This window comes from Nematostella vectensis, chromosome 2 (genome assembly GCF_932526225.1).
Source record: "Nematostella vectensis chromosome 2, jaNemVect1.1, whole genome shotgun sequence".
Lineage (NCBI taxonomy): Eukaryota > Metazoa > Cnidaria > Anthozoa > Actiniaria > Edwardsiidae > Nematostella > Nematostella vectensis.
Window position 1 is genome coordinate 14643199 of NC_064035.1, and position 16551 is coordinate 14659749.

Consider the following 16551-nt stretch of genomic DNA (forward strand, 5'->3'; position numbering starts at 1 on the left):
AACAAGGGTTTCAAGAAAGGGGGGGGCGTTTTATTGTTCTTAATTTCATTATATTTCTTATTATTTTTAAGTCAAATATCCAAAAATAGGGGGGCTGGGCCCGCTTCACCTGTTACTGGTAAGGTGGGGCATGGTACAGTAGGGCTTGGTGCAGTAAGGCTTGGTATAGTGGGGCTTGGTATAGTGAGCCTTGGTATAATGATGCTTTGTACTATAGGACTTGGTACTGGTAAAGTGGGGCATGGTACAGTAGGGCTTGGTACACTAAGTCTTCTACATTACAGCTAGATACAGAAGCATGACATGGAGCATCAAAAAATTGCTGTTTGCTGGTATGGTGTATTTGCATATAGGATGCTAAGAACTAGTGTCTTGTGCAGCCTCTCCTTTTGTCATTTACACCAGAAAAGCCTATTCTGACCCCTCAAATCGCATTTTGACCGTCATGCACTGTGCACTGTGTATTTCCATAAGGCATGGCCTTAATAAGGGTACTGCTCAAAACTGCAGTTGCTCAGAGCTCTTCACAGGGATGACAGGAAGGGTGAGTGAGTGCTGGCGTCCCCTCTACTATTTTGAGCTGATGGTTATTTTTGCATGTGAATTTCAGTACTTATTTCAAACTCAAAACTGCAGTTGCTCAGAGCTCTTCACAGGGATGACAGGAAGGGTGAGTGAGTGCTGGCGTCCCCTCTACTATTTTGAGCTGATGGTTATTTTTGCATGTGAATTTCAGTACTTATTTCAAACTAAAGGGTGCAATTCTTGGGACCACTTTGCTGCCGCCAAAGCACAGAGACAAGCTCAGTTAATGTATGTCTGTTTCTTGTCAATAATGGCATAGTTAACATTCATGACATATTTCCCCTATTCACAATTTTTTGTTTGCTTTGTTAGATACCATAAACTTTCTCATGCAATATTATGTATAATGTACAACATGTTCATGGACCGACTGCTTAGAAATTGCCTGTTGTAGCTTTTCTTAGTTTCTAAGGTTTACCATTTTCCTATGTGTTTTTTCTAATTGTTCAAACAATTACTAATGCCCCCTTATAAAAAAAAGTAGTACAAAAGAAAAAGGGCCTGGCATGACCAACATAAAAAATGGTTGCACAGGAGACTATACAGAACATAGCTATGTAATAACCCTGCTCTTGTGCACAATTGATATGACAACATTAACAGTTACAGCAGTCGGTCCTTAATCTTATTCTATGTCTTCAGGTCTCACAGGCTCCTTAAGTGGAATTACTGATTTCTTATCCTTGTCTCTTGAAAGTGCCTTTCGCATATCTAGTAAAAATAATTAAGAAAAGGTTATCAGATTGGGGAAAAGAAAAATACCTATTTTTTACATAAATGTCAAATTGTGTTTTTATGGAGTTTAATGTCTTGCTAGACAAGAGGATATTGACAAAGCAATAAATATACAATAATTTATGTCTCCTGGCATTCTCGGGCCGGTTCCTGAAAAGTCAGATAAATTTATCTTCCGATAGGACTTATCCGTAGGTTAAATTTGCTTAGTAGTGGATAGCTATTAGTCTACCCCAACCCTTGTTGCTACCTTATCCCTATCTGCGCAATCTCTTCTCCATATTGTACCTCCCTACTTCCCCTCATTAACATGTGCTCTTTCCACCCTCAACCTGCACCCTCTCTACTCTCATACCTCTCCCACACCCCTACCCCACTCAGCACTATTCCTATCCCCCCCTCCCCCCATCCTTAACCCTGCAACCAAGCAGCCTTGGACACATCTCAAATGCGAACTTTTTTCCTTACAAGGTATCTCCATCCTTCCTCCTCCCCTAGCATCCCTCGGCTCCCAGTTTCCAGTACTAGTACTTGGTCTTACCTCCTGATGATAAACCCTGTACTAGAACACACGTAAGGCTGCTTAACCTTTCAAAGAGCTCTATGAAATATTCTATTCCTTATTTACCTTAATTTATTATACATTTATGTGCTAATTTATTATACATTTATGTGCATGTTTATGAACTTTTGTTGCTTTCATTATATTTTAACTCACTTCTTTCTCCACCAGCGTGTACACCTTACTCCTTATCAGCCTTTTTGTTTTCCGGTCTATACCTCCCTACCCACTACCTCCTTCCTAATCTTCCCATTCACCCTATACGCCATGGTAAGAACAACTGCATCACTATCCAGGACACTCCTTATAGTCCAGCTCCACTCACTGTAGCATTATCCCCACAATTACCCTCTCGCCCTCACCCCTGCCACCAACCTCTACCCGTATCACAACCATTATCCCCCTTTTATGTCCCCCTTCTCCTTAGGTGCCATGGTACAAATTTCTGAGGATAAAGTGCAGATTTATCTACCAATAACTGCTAACTGAGCTTTCAGGAACCGGCCCCTGGTGACTCAATAAAATATATACAGTTTTTTTATGTATGTTGGAAGATGTTTACCTCCTATTTCTTTTTGATACTTACTGATACAGTACTTACTAGTTGTTAGAAAATAGAGGTACTGACAAGGTTCTACTAAGCAAACACTATAAAAGGGGCTGAGTATTTGAAACCAAACCCATGTGAGCTCCAGTGGGCATCACTTACCATAGGCATCTTCGTCAGGATCTCCAGAGTAGTATTCAAGCACCGTCCTGTAGACTACATAACCAAGCTGCTTATACATGGCCACCGCTACTTTATTGGAAACTCGCACAAACAAATCCACAAAGAAGCCTTCCTTTCTGTAAAAGGATAAGAAATCATAGGGTTAAAACACCAATAGAAAGACAAGTCAGGTCTAGGGTAGTGTGGGGTTAGGGTCTCTATGCAAATTACGTTCCAAGGGTGCCATTTGACCAGCTGCTATGTCCCACAGACAGATATATCTAGATCCAACTAAGTTTATTCAATGAATTAGAGCACAAAGATATAACTCATAGATATTTATTTGTGTCAATTAGTATGTCCTTAGAAATCATTCAATGACGCGGGAAGGATGCCTGTGGTTAAAATAAGCACCTGTTTGATCCACCCACTCACTGTAAAGCATTACATACATAGTAACTCAGTACTAGTATAGCCATGTTTAATATTGGGTAAAAATCTTACATTTCTGATATATTCTCCAAGCTGGACATGAGCTTTGCAGCCAGGCCAAGTCGTCTGAATTCTGGAGCAACACTGACGGCTGTAACATGTCCATGCCACTGCTCTTGAGCCTCGCTGCCTTCAGCTTTACCCATGACTTACAGAAAAGAAAAACATACTAAATTCACCACCACATGGATAAGCATGGATAAGGATATTTGATCAATATTTTACAGAGCAACCAGTAAAACCATGAACACTGGAGATTTGTATGGAATATTAGTTCTGTCAAATCACTTGCAATATATTATTTAAACTATATGTCTCATCAAGTCTTAGTGTCTGAATTTAATGAAAAAATGATTATCAACTTTTAAAACTTATCTTGCTGGAGTTTCCCCTTCTTAGGATATAATTGATTGCTCACTCACTATAACCCATAATCTGGCCTGTTGGAGACTCCAACACTTGAAAGTACTCAGGCCAGCGTGCCAAGTACTGGAGGTAGAATGATAATCCATACTGTGATTGATGAAGGAAAACATGCAGGTCTGGGTAAGAGTGAGTCGGCAACAATTTCAGGGAACTTTTTAAAAACAGATGGTCACCACATTGGGTGCAACAGTAAATTTACTAAAAGTAAGAGATTTACTCGACTGGATATAGATACTCCAATACACCAAAAACTTGAATTCGACTCTTCCAAATTTTCGTCTTATATAAGACTTCTTCAGGGCAGACTGAAGAAGGCGAATCGTTACAAGCTTATTTACATCAGAATAGTGGCGCGAGAGACATGACGGAAAAACCTGGAAAACACGCAATTCCAGATAGAGAGAGAAGGCACAGTTTCTCACAATGGCTAAGGTTCCTTGTATTACGGACTGATTTTTAAAACACAAATTTTGGCTTTTTAAGATAACTTTTCCTTGATCATCCTTGCTCTATGTATGAGCTCAGGGACAAAAAGCTCAAATTTCAATGACACTTTACAAAAAGTCGCATCAATAAAAAAAAGTCACACGTGATATTTTGATTGCTATAAGTTAAAATATAGATACTCAATATAAAATATAGATAAAATATAAATATAACTCAATAATAATAATAATAATAATAATAATAATAATAATAATAATAAATAATAATAATAATAATAATAATAATATCAATATAGATAATATACAATATAATATAGATATAAATATAGTTAAAATATAGATACTCAATATAGCAATAATCATGATAAAGCTTTGATGATTGTTGGTCAAGCCAATAATAAAAATACTAAAATAATGCAGTTGTAACAGTTGTGGTATCTTAAGTGTCTTTAGAAACGTAAACTTGTCAATAATCATGTCTGGTGTTTTAATTAAATATCTTTATTGAAAGCTGTTTAAATTTCGAATTCTTCAAAAGCACATATTTTTCTTTATCACTTTCCATGTCAATCTCAACTCCATAGACAACCCTGTATTTTTTCATTATGTTTTTCATTATGTTTTTCACAGTGGCTAACAGTACTTGATTTAATTCTAACATATATCCATAGCTATACACTAAAACTATGTAAATTATAAAAATTGTTTTGTACAGAATTTTTGGTTGTGGTCTAAGCGAAGTTCTAATGCATTCTCTCTTAATAACTTTCTCAATATAAAGATATATGCTGCAATCTTCTGGACTCTTGACCTATCTACAGTATATATGAAGTTTTACTTTAGTCATTTGAGACCACCACCCCCATGGTCCCGGGGAAGTGTGGGGTTAATGTGGGGGTTAAGAACACTTTTGAACAAGAATCTGTCACGAGGGGGTGGGGAAATTGACAGTTTTTTTTTATTCTTTGTATTATTGATTTTTATGAAACTAAATTTAGCACAAGCATCTTTTTGTTACAAATTGTTTCAGTTTTGATGATTACAGCACATTTTAATTCCACTTGTTTTGCTTGATTTTATTATCCTAAAATCGCAAAAATAAAATGATCTTGTTTAAATCATGAAAATAAAGTGTCATGAAATATTGCCATCTCAAAATTTTGATATCGTGAAAATAAAGTGTAATAAGGTAGTTCAATTCAAATGAATTAAATTGAACTCAAGAAATCGAATTTGCAATTCAAATCACAGATCACAACATTTTTATCATCGATTTCCAAACTTGTTTGGGTCCCGGGGTTTGCAATCGATAGAATCGATATTAATCGACTTCAATCGATAAAATTAGTTAATTGTATCTGTGATCTATGGCAATCAATCGAAAAAAAATTGTGAGAAAATCGATTAAGCTGATCGATTTATTAATTAAATCGGAAAAAATAAAAGACAAGTACGAGAGATTTTTTAATCGCAGTGTGCAAACAAAACGTGAAAACTAAGGAACCAACACCAACTAGTAGAAGCCACAGTAGTTATTGCCTCAGCCATACAGAATAATGTTTATGGATGCTACATAATTAACTTGTTGCAGTCAGACCGTAAAAACCAACAGTGTACATTGTGTATACTACACTACTTGTAACAAATTATTGCTGCAGTCTGGAGAGATGTAGCAAATCATAGAATCTAACCTCACTTGTACCATCGCAAATACAAGATTAGTTATATATTCTATGAACATCTTGACCATCAGTGCCATTGATTACAAAATCTCCAGAAGGTGAAGAATGGGACATACAACCCTGTTACAATTGACATGTAATCAAAGTGTTCTATTAAAATTGAAGGGAAAGATCAGTTTACATTTTCTCTTTTTCTGACGTCTTAAGTTTTGTCGAGTTCTGCATCTAACCCGCGTCCGCACGCCTATTTTTTTCTTCCACTCCCTCTCTCCACTTGCTATGCAGGGTAAATAATCTCATGTGCTCTCATGCTGCTTCAGTTTTTGCAGCCAAAGCGTGACAATTAGAAACATATAACGGTGTATATGTACATAAAAGGTACAGTGACCGAGGCAATACGTATACACTTTTATTTAAAAGAACGTCTAAGAATCGACTTCCAGCCTGGGCATTTTTTTTACAGTAAATGTATAAGAATGTTATTACATTTTGGGAAAATTTGAGCCTCAGCATTTTTATAAAAAAGGTGCTTTTCAAGAAAAAAAAAGTGTATGACAATAATATAGGTTTATAATACGTGGGCTAATATAGGTTTATAATACGTGAGCAATCCTTTGTGGGTAAACACTATTTTTATTCTCACATGCACTGATCAATAGGTACCGATAAAATCGATAGCCTCAAATGGGAAGAATTTTATGAGTATCGATTAATAACGATCATCAGATACAATCGATATCAATTAATCAAGGATTATCGATTGATTTCAATTTATCGATCAGTTTTTTATATCGATTTTTATCGATTGCGCACCCCGGGTTGGGTAGATACCCTGGACTCACTGCACTATTTTCAACATGCCCATTGTACAATGACACTTTCTCTTTTTAAATGCCCAAATAGAGAATAATAGAACATCTCTTGTTCCTTCAAGCTTGCTATAAAAGACTTTATTTACTACCATGAGCTTGTTTTCACAGTAAGCTTTTGTTTGTAAAGGATACAGTTTCTGTCAAGGGATCCAAATTGCTGTGGACAAAATAACAAAAACAAGTTGTTTGAACCAAGTAAAAACAAGCCCTTGACAATATTTTTTTCTATATTATAATAAGGAAAAAAGGGATACCTACACATTGTTGAAATTAAGCAAATCTTCGCACTTAAATGGGCGTATTGTTGTCATTTTTCGGGTGCACTTCTAAGCATCTTATGTGGGACTGCACTTTCTACCAAGATTGAGCCCGCGATCATTGAATGCTTTTGGTAACTACTTTAAGTACGCATCCTGAAGTGTATCATAAGATAGTGTATACCACAACATACGTACACACGATACACACCTTCCACACCATCCACAGCTATCTACACCATACACAGCCATCCACACCATACACAGCTATCCACACCATACACAGCTATCCACACCATACACAGCTATCTACACCATACACAGCTATCTACACCATACACAGCTACACAGCTATCCATAGCTATCCACACCATACACAGCCATCCACGCCATACACAGCTATCCACGCCATACACAGCTATCCACACCATACACAGCTATCCACACCATACACAGCTATCCACACCATACACAGCCATCCACGCCATACACAGCCATCCACGCCATACACAGCTATCCACACCATACACAGCCATCCACACCATACACAGCTATCCACACCATACACAGCTATCCACACCATACACAGCTATCAACACCATACACAGCTATCCACGCCATACACAGCTATCCACACCATACACAGCTATCCACACCATACACAGCTATCCACACCATACACAGCCATCCACGCCATACACAGCCATCCACGCCATACACAGCTATCCACACCATACACAGCCATCCACACCATACACAGCTATCCACACTATACAAGGGAGGAAAAAACCGTGAGAGAGGCCCTCAAGAAGGCAGGTGCTACTGGGTCAAAGAAGGGCTGGTTTTTTTCTGGCGAAAGTGTCCTCTCCTTACTCTTCTCGCAGAAGAGGGCGGGGCCAAACAAGAACGTAAAACAACTAAATGGTGTTAGTTTGCCCTACGAGTGTCTGGAGAAGGATACACGAAAATCGTTCGAGGATCGTGAGTATGAATAACATACATTTTATTTGCATTACAAATAGCAGTCCACGCCTTTTGCGTTTGAATTTGACTGGAATCGTTATCCGGATTTTATGTTGAAGTTGTCCCGATTTCATGAAAATCCACTTAGTGTCTTTGTTACTTATGACACGTGGGGTGTTAGTAAATCGTGGAATGACGGAACCCGCCAACACCAAGAAAATAGCCGTTTTTCAGTGTTTTTTTTTTTACACTTTCATGACGGTGATGTTCTGAGACCACGCGTTCTTGACCTTACCTTTATAAAGTTACTCTCATTTTTGCCGATAAATAAGTAGATCTACGTAAGATCTAGATTCCGAGCGAGGCGAACGAAAGATGTCTATTTCAAAAGTTGTCTATTTTTGTAAGGGTTCGTGGTCGCAAATACCATGCCCTTATCCCCAAAGAACTATTTCTGTTCTTGTGTGTAGCATTTGGCCACGTTTGTGTCATTCTCGATTAACATCTCTAAGAAAATCGCGTCATTTCATTTTCAAAGCCTACCTGGGCTTCAAATAACCCCATAATTTAGGCCGTGGGAACGCTTCCTCGAAATAAATAGCAATTAAATTTATCTAATAGTTGGAAATCGAATGGCACAAGACAAGGCAAAGGGCAAACAGGCAACAGCCAATGCAACGCAAACTCGACGTAAGTAGAGCTATTATAGTTTCTTGACATCTTACCGCGCAGTGCCTTGTCGATTTCGATCATAGGAGACATCATATCATCATTTTCTTTTTAAGTAGAGCCTTACCTGGATAATAATGCCACGTGTGCAAATTATGCCATGGATGCCACGGGTGCTGCCGCAGGTGGGAAATTAACTCATATTTATCGGCAATTTTCTTCAATTATTGTTCATTCCTTGTATTGTTATCTTTTTTTATACAATTATAACGCGCTCATGATCATTCTATGCAATGAGCGCAATAGAAGTATCAAATGACTAATATTGTATTTTTTATTGTAATATTCTAAATGATTTAAAATTGATCATGCCTTGTATGCTAATGTACCCATCGCTTTCAAGGGGAGTTCGCCCATTACTCCAAACATTAAAAATGCCTCTTTCTTTTTTTTTTTTCTTTTTTTTTTTACAGTAGAGCCTTTCCTGGGAGCTGCGGGTGCTGCCGCAGGTCAGTAATTAACTTGCATTTGTCGGCAATTTTGTTTAAATTCTTTAAAATTCAATGATAGCGAGCACGTACTCTGAATCATTAGCCAATTATATTGCTTAGAGCAAACAATTGTCATTACTTTGAAAGGAAATTCATTTTTTGGAGTCACAATTTTTATTTACTTCGCTCCCTGATTGATTTTATGTTGAATTTCTTTTGCGTTTTATTTGACAGTGAATTGTTTATGATTCGCTTTTATGACAGTCATATGAAAATTTCCCATGCGCAATAATGGCAAAGAGTACTGAATCAATGTGGTTGGTCTTTATTATAGGATCGCAACAGAAACGGAAAACATCAGAAAAATCAGGTATGCATGAGCTGACTCTCCTAGCAGAATGCAATATGATATCAATATGCCGGTTTATACGGAGTTGAGGACCCAGGGTCGAGCCTTGACAAGCCATTCAAGACCATCCTCAGAGATCCAGGGGAATTTGTCATGTGTCATGATGTGTGGCTTGCGAAAGGGAATATCACACTCGCATACATACATCGATTTATAATCAAAACGTATTTATTTTCATGGGCTTGGGCTGTATTACGGCAGCATTTTCGCTACTCACTATCGCCCGATAGATAGTGAGTGGCGGAAACAATCAGAATGCAGGATTCATGATTGTATGCGTGGGGGATTTTACTCATTCTTGATATACCCAGGTGGGTATTTCGTGGGTGTTTGGAGGATACATGTAAACCAAATGCGCGGCAGGGCGAGCGGGCGGCGCCAAACTAATTTCACTGAACTGCCCTAGTTCCCCCCCCCCCCCCCCCCCCCCCCTCAGCGGTGGTAGCGATGCAACCGTTTTTGCTGCAAAGATTCAGCCCACATTTTAATCTGTTTTGTTTGAAATCATTTAAAACAGGGCGAAAAGTCAAAGTAAGCAAGAGTAAGGGTAAGTAAAGGCAGTGTTGTATTCGCCTGACGTTTTTGCCGGCTGTCATGCTCAGGGGCGGATACAGGGGGGTGGATTGGGTGGATATCCACCCCTCTTTATAAGAAAAATTAAGAAAAGTCACTTTGTTTGAGGGACGGGAGGTACTGTCCATGTGCCTTCGCCATGCTTGACTTTGCTGACGCGACAAATCCAATTCAGCTTGAAGTATCTTTAGATCTATGTGACTTACCAAAAAACACTGGATCAGTTATCAGCCGACTTCTGCCTTTATCCACCCCCCATTTTGAAATTTTGGATCCGCCACTGGAGCTCGTAATTTATAATCATATGTAAAACTTTTGCGACAAACCTCTTCGTCATCCGACATATTCTCATTTCCAGGTTTCTGCTTGGCCTCGTTTCTATTCTATTTATAAACAAAAAAAAAAAAAAAAAACAAGATGGCGGTCGGTCGTGTAACAAATCTCTCGAGTCATTACCCCGGGGGGTTTTCAATGAAAAATATAGACTTTTTTACGGTTACGGTTAATGCGAAAACCATTGTTTGAAATTATTTCACTTCATACAGTTTAGCTTTTTTTAGCTAGCTTAAATTAGTTTATCCTTGCGATTATATGGAAATCAGCCTTTTGCGTAAGCTGTGATAAGCACATTTTTTTTGTGTGTGTGTGATGCCCCAATTAATATCCTCATATTCACGAGCACAAAACGACACTCTCCTCCGCTGGAACGTCATATTCCGTCGTTTCTATGTGTTCTGATGCCAAAAATATAAATTTTAAAAGTTGCTGGGAAAGATTTATCTGTTCCTTTTTCCAGCAGATAGCTCGAAAAACACTTTCCCAGCAAATTACGGGTCGATATTGATGGGTCGTAATTGAAAAAGAAGTACACCCGGCCCATAAATGACGGTGTTTGTAAATATTCCCTCGCCTTTTTCGCAAATTCTAAAATGAAACTGAAATGTCATTCCGTTTTTTGGCAACTTGATATCATTTATCCTCTACAGGTTGAATAAATATTCTTTTAATTTTTGTGAATTATCACTAAATACTCTTCGTATTTCCTTTCAGGAATCAAAACATCCAAGAATCTGTGCAACCTGTGTAATAGGAGAACACAATCCAACATGGTTTTGTGTTCATCGTGCCAGCAATGGCAGCATAGAGGCTGCGCGAAAATAAGTCTCTCTGACTACACATCCAACTGGCGCTGCGTCTTTTGTAACAACTGATTCTTATACACTGTCTTCTTGAGTTACAGATAGAAAAATACTTGCTCTAGAAAATAAAAAAATTTCCAGATGACACCATTCTTATCCCTATTTTGTTACATATTTCAGTTCACATATTTTGTTGCCACGTCGTGGGCTGCTACGTTTTGGGGGTGGTTCGTAATTTTTTTCAACGCAGTTTGAGGGGAAGGTCGGGATTTCCTTGGTCGGGATAAACCTTGTTTAAGGAAAGAGATATGATTTTTAGACAGTGCTACCGGTTCCTGATTTTTTGTGGAAAGAAAAGGTTTTGAAAACAACTGATTGATGCTAACGGCTCATCGAAAATTTCCCTCATATCGACTCAGACAGTAGTCTGAATTTCAGGGAAAAGGCGCCTGAAATTCAGGCTACTCAGACTGTGGAGTTGAAATGTGAAAAAGATGTCGGGAAAAAAAAAACGACACAGCCACCTAGATCCCAGTGAAAACAAACTATCGCGCCCCCAAAATATTCACACTCCCCATGAAACATAAAATGGTCCTTCTCGTCCCTGCACATCTCTTAAACGGATACCAATCTGCAGGGCCATTTTGTTCACCATTTGGGACGAGGGCAAGGTTGGTGGCGAAAACAATCGAGCAAGCTGACACTGCATTATCCTGGGTGCTTTTTTACATTGTTTTTTTTTTAGGTCAGTCATTGACGCCATTCATTGGTTTGACCTACCACTAATTGAAAAAGGTTTCTCTAAATATTGACCGGACAACTACTGTAAACAACAAGCTATCTAAAAAAAATCTTGCACGGAAAAGCCTTACGAAATTTATATAATAAATATTCTCGCCCTGCAACAATATTATTAAACTGGGTCCAGGAGTAGTTTTGAGAAAGGTTAGAAATATCGAACAATCATTCCCAAAAGGGGAGATGAATATTGAACAATTATTCCCCAAAGGGAAGATGAATATCCACGAAAATTCCGAGATACAAGAGCCAATCAGAGCGCGCAAAAATCGCTATCCACTGGTTTGGGGGAAACTAATGGTGGATATATCCTGCCGCTGTTCATCGACCCTGAGGCTAAGTTCAAACGTCGTATTATCCATGAGCCGTATTAAATGCAAATGCATGAAGATGAAACAATCGATTCGATTCATTTGCATGCATTTGCATTTAATACGGCTCACTCATAATACGACGTTTAAACTTAGCCTGAGGGGAATAATTGTTTTAGTATTCCCCAACTCAGTTAGATTAAATAAGAATTTGTTTTTAATATTACCGAAAAATGTCTTAGATTGGCATTGAATCTTGCGCGCGACGCGAAACTCGGATATCCCAAGATAAAGGAGCAAATCAAAGCTATCTACTGGTTTGGGGAATCCCTAAAAGCTGGTTATTTACCGGCTTGAAGGTCCGTATAGTTAAATTGTGACCGAGGTTCTGAATAGGTGCTGACCGAGGCCATTTTGAGATCAGTGAATTTTCAGAGATGAAAAATACGACGAGCATCCCTATCAGTTCGATTAGAGCTTTGGATTGCTGTGTATAATGTGGATAGCTGTGTATGGTGTAGATAGTTATGTATGGTGTGGATAGTTGTGGATGGTGTAGATAGGTGTGGATAGCTATGGATGGTGTGGATAGCTGTGGATGGTGTGGATAGGTGTGTACGGTGTAGATAATTGTGGATGGTGTAGATTGTTGTGGATGGTGTGCATAGCTGTGGATGGTGTAGATAGCTGTGGATGGTGTGGATAGCTGTGTATGGTGTAGATAGCTGTGTATGGTGTGGATAGCTGTGTATGGCGTGGATAGCTGTGTATGGTGTGGATAGGTGTGTATGGTGTGGATAGCTGTGTATGGTGTGGATAGCTGTGGATGGTTTGGATAGCTGAGTATGGCCGTGCATGGCGTGGATAGCTGTGTATGGTGTGGATAGCTGTGTATGGCTGTGTATAGTGTGGATAGCTGTGGATGGTGTGGATAGCTGTGGATGGTGTGGATAGCTGTGGATAGCTGTGTATGGTGTGGATAGCTGTGGATGGTGTGGATGGCTGTGGATGGTGTGGATAGTTGTGTATGGCCGTGTATAGTGTGGATAGCTGTGGATGGTGTGGATAGCTGTGGATGGTGTGGATAGCTGTGGATAGCTGTGGATGGTGTGGATAGCTGTGGATGGTGTGGATGCTGTGGATAGCTGTGGATGGCTGTGTATGGTGTGGATAGCTGTGTATGGCGTGGATAGCTGTGTATGGTGTAGATAGCTGTGTATGGTGTGGATAGTTGTGTATGGTGTGGATAGCTGTGTATGGTGTGGATAGCTGTGGATGGTTTGGATAGCTGAGTATGGCCGTGCATGGCGTGGATAGCTGTGTATGGTGTGGATAGCTGTGTATGGCTGTGTATAGCGTGAATAGCTGTGTATGGCGTGGATGGCTGTGTATGGTGTGGATTGCTGTGGATGGTGTGGATAGCTGTGGATGGTGTGGATAGCTGAGTATGGCCGTGCATGGTGTGGATGGTTGTGGATGGTGTGGATAGCTGTGTATGGCCGTGTATAGTGTGGATAGCTGTGGATGGTGTGGATAGCTGTGGATGGTGTGGATAGCTGTGGATAATGTGGATAGCTGTGGATGGTATGGATAGCTGTGGATGGTGTGGATGGCTGTGTATGATGTGGATAGCTGTGTATAGCGTGGATAGCTGTGTATGGTGTGGATAGCTGTGTATGGCGTAGATAGCTGTGTATGGTGTGGATAGCTGTGTATGGTGTGGATAGCTGTGTATGGGGTGGATAGCTGTGTATGGTGTGGATAGCTGTGGATGGTGTGGATAGCTGTGGATGGTGTGGATAGCTGTGGATGGCTGTGTATGGTGTGTATGGTGTGGATAGCTGTGTATGGTGTGGATAGCTGTGTATGGGGTGGATAGCTGTGTATGGTGTGGATAGCTGTGGATGGTGTGGATAGCTGTGGATGGTGTGGATAGCTGTGGATGGTGTGGATGGTGTGGATCGCTGTGGATGGCTGTGTATGGTGTAGATAGCTGTGTATGGTGTGTATGGCTGTGTATGGTGTGGATAGCTGTGTATAGTGTGGATAGCTGTGTATGGTGTAGATAGCTGTGTATGGTGTGGATAGCTGTGTATGGTGCGGATAGCTGTGGATGGTGTGGATAGCTGTGGATGGTGTGGATAGCTGTGTATGGTGCTAATAGCTGTGTATAGTGTGGATAGCTGTGTATAGTGTGGATAGCTGTGTATGGTGTGGATGGCTGTGTATGGTGTAGATAGCTGTGTATCGTGTGTATAGCTGTGTATGGTGTAGATAGCTGTGTATCGTGTGTATAGCTGTGTATGGTGTGTATGGCTGTGTATGGTGTGGATAGCTGTGTATGGTGTGGATAGCTGTGGATGGTGTGGATAGCTGTGGATGGTGTGGATAGCTGTGGATGGTGTGGATGCTGTGGATAGCTGTGGATGGCTGTGTATGGTGTGGATAGCTGTGTATGGCGTGGATAGCTGTGTATGGTGTAGATAGCTGTGTATGGTGTGGATAGGTGTGTATGGTGTGGATAGCTGTGTATGGTGTGGATAGCTGTGGATGGTTTGGATAGCTGAGTATGGCCGTGCATGGTGTGGATAGTTGTGGATGGTGTGGATAGTTGTGTATGGCCGTGTATAGTGTGGATAGCTGTGGATGGTGTGGATAGCTGTGGATAGCTGTGGATGGTGTGGATAGTTGTGTATGGCCGTGTATAGTGTGGATAGCTGTGGATGGTGTGGATAGCTGTGGATAGCTGTGTATGGTGTGGATAGCTGTGGATGGTGTGGATGGCTGTGGATGGTGTGGATAGCTGTGAATGGCTGTGTATGGTGTAGCTGGCTGTGTATGGTGTGTATGGTGTGGATAGCTGTGTATGGTGTGGATAGCTGTGTATGGTGTGGATAGCTGTGGATGGTGTGGATGGCTGTGGATGGTGTGGATAGCTGTGGATGGCTGTGTATGGTGTAGATAGCTGTGTATGGTGTGTATGGCGTGGATAGCTGTGTATGGTGTGGATAGCTGTGGATGGTGTGGATAGCTGAGTATGGCCGTGCATGGTGTGGATGGTTGTTGATGGTGTGGATAGCAGTGTATGGCCGTGTATAGTGTGGATAGCCGTGTATGGTGTGGATAGCTGTGAATGGCTGTGGATGGCTGTGGATGGTGTGGATAGTTGTGTATGGCCGTGTATAGTGTGGATAGCTGTGGATGGTGTGGATAGCTGTGGATGGTGTGGATAGCTGTGGATAGCTGTGTATGGTGTGGATAGCTGTGGATGGTGTGGATAGCTGTGGATGGCTGTGTATGGTGTAGCTGGCTGTGTATGGTGTGTATGGTGTGGATAGCTGTGTATGGTGTGGATAGCTGTGTATGGTGTGGATAGCTGTGTATGGTGTGTATGGCTGTGTATAGTGTGGATAGATGTGGATGGTTGTGGATGGCGTGGATAGCTGTGTATGGCTGTGTATGGTGTGGATGGTTGTGTATGGTGTGGATAGCTATGTATGGTGTGTATGGCTGTTTATAGTGTGGATAGATGTGGATGGTTGTGGATGGTGTGGATAGCTGTGTATGGCTGTGTATGGTGTGGATGGTTGTGTATGGTGTGTTTGGCTGTGTATGGTGTGGATAGCTGTGTATGGTGTGGATAGCTGTGTATGGTGTGTATGGCTGTGTATAGTGTGAATAGATGTGGATGGTTGTGGATGGTGTAAATAGCTGTGTATGGCTGTGTATGGTGTGGATGGTTGTGTATGGTGTGGATAGCTGTGTATGGTGTGGATGGTTGTGTATGGTGTGGATAGCTATGGATAGCTGTGTATGGTGTGTATGGTGTGGATAGCTGTGTATGGTGTGGATAGCTGTGTATGGTGTGGATAGCTATGGATAGCTGTGTATGGTGTGTATGGTGTGGATAGCTGTGTATGGTGTAGATAGCTGTGTATCGTGTTGATAGCTGTGTATGATACACTTCAGGATGCGTACTTAAAGTACTTACCGTGCTTTTGATACTGTTGGTCTTCCTGTGTTTTCAATGCTCTGGTCCGCTTTTGCTTTGAAATATAAATTACATATAGTTTTAATTATAATATATATGAATTATTATAATAATTTTAAAGAAAACGTTAGACAGGATATGGGGTGGGTTACTCATTAGTAAATCAACGGAAATTTAAAAATATATATTAGCGTTATTTTTGACTTACGGATACACGCATACTACGATATGACATGAAGATGCAGGGGGAAGGAATGTGGAATTATCTGGTGGTCAGATCGTAAAGTTAAACAGAAATTAACCGGTAACAAAAAAAGAAAGAGTAACAAAGGAATTGAGAGCAAATGGCTTTTCAAAGTGTGAATAATTAATAGCTTCAACTTTATATCCGATGTGAGAAGATGACGCGAAAAAAACTGGTGCGGGTCTTTCCTTTATACC

At 40.4% G+C, this 16551-nt stretch overlaps 2 protein-coding genes across 5 annotated transcripts; one reads left to right on the forward strand and one right to left on the reverse strand.

The window, feature by feature from the left end:
* Positions 1 to 804: 804 nt before the first annotated feature.
* LOC5521812 (N-alpha-acetyltransferase 20) lies at positions 805 to 16454 on the reverse strand. 2 transcript variants are annotated; one of them, XM_048723540.1, is made up of 8 exons: positions 16319 to 16454; positions 16111 to 16165; positions 10198 to 10254; positions 6642 to 6666; positions 3506 to 3596; positions 3096 to 3231; positions 2592 to 2728; positions 805 to 1296 (listed from the first exon to the last, which is right to left on the reverse strand). In XM_048723540.1, exons 3-8 carry the CDS (start codon positions 10221 to 10223, stop codon positions 1211 to 1213), a joined length of 501 nt encoding a protein of 166 aa, XP_048579497.1. In that variant the 5' UTR covers positions 10224 to 10254; positions 16111 to 16165; positions 16319 to 16454; the 3' UTR covers positions 805 to 1210. The 2 variants fall into 2 exon arrangements, with proteins under 2 accessions (XP_048579497.1, XP_001641593.1); XM_001641543.3 differs by lacking the exons at positions 10198 to 10254; positions 16111 to 16165; positions 16319 to 16454 and adding an exon at positions 6768 to 6936.
* Positions 8051 to 11112, forward strand: LOC125556759. 3 transcript variants are annotated; one of them, XM_048723541.1, is made up of 5 exons: positions 8051 to 8419; positions 8872 to 8907; positions 9224 to 9259; positions 9816 to 9845; positions 10922 to 11112. In XM_048723541.1, the coding sequence occupies exons 1-5, from the start codon at positions 8362 to 8364 to the stop codon at positions 11080 to 11082; spliced, it is 321 nt and encodes a 106-aa protein (XP_048579498.1). In that variant the 5' UTR covers positions 8051 to 8361; the 3' UTR covers positions 11083 to 11112. The 3 variants fall into 3 exon arrangements, with proteins under 3 accessions (XP_048579498.1, XP_048579500.1, XP_048579499.1); XM_048723542.1 differs by lacking the exon at positions 8051 to 8419 and adding an exon at positions 8522 to 8583; XM_048723543.1 differs by lacking the exons at positions 8872 to 8907; positions 9224 to 9259.
* Positions 16455 to 16551: the final 97 nt, after the last annotated feature.

Excerpts from the sequence above, each read along its gene's own strand:
- LOC5521812 (XM_001641543.3), bottom strand. The coding sequence starts at position 6,820 with ATGACAACAATACGCCCATTTAAGTGCGAAGATTTGCTTAATTTCAAC. Across the intron at positions 2,729-3,095 it reads TTGGAGAATATATCAGAAAT|AAAGGAAGGCTTCTTTGTGG; the intron begins GTAAGATTTTTA and ends ATCCTTTTACAG. Across the intron at positions 1,297-2,591 it reads TCCTGACGAAGATGCCTATG|ATATGCGAAAGGCACTTTCA; the intron begins GTAAGTGATGCC and ends TATTTTTACTAG.
- LOC125556759 (XM_048723541.1), top strand. The coding sequence starts at position 8,362 with ATGGCACAAGACAAGGCAAAGGGCAAACAGGCAACAGCCAATGCAACG. Across the intron at positions 8,908-9,223 it reads AGCTGCGGGTGCTGCCGCAG|GATCGCAACAGAAACGGAAA; the intron begins GTCAGTAATTAA and ends TCTTTATTATAG. Across the intron at positions 9,260-9,815 it reads GAAAACATCAGAAAAATCAG|GGCGAAAAGTCAAAGTAAGC; the intron begins GTATGCATGAGC and ends CATTTAAAACAG.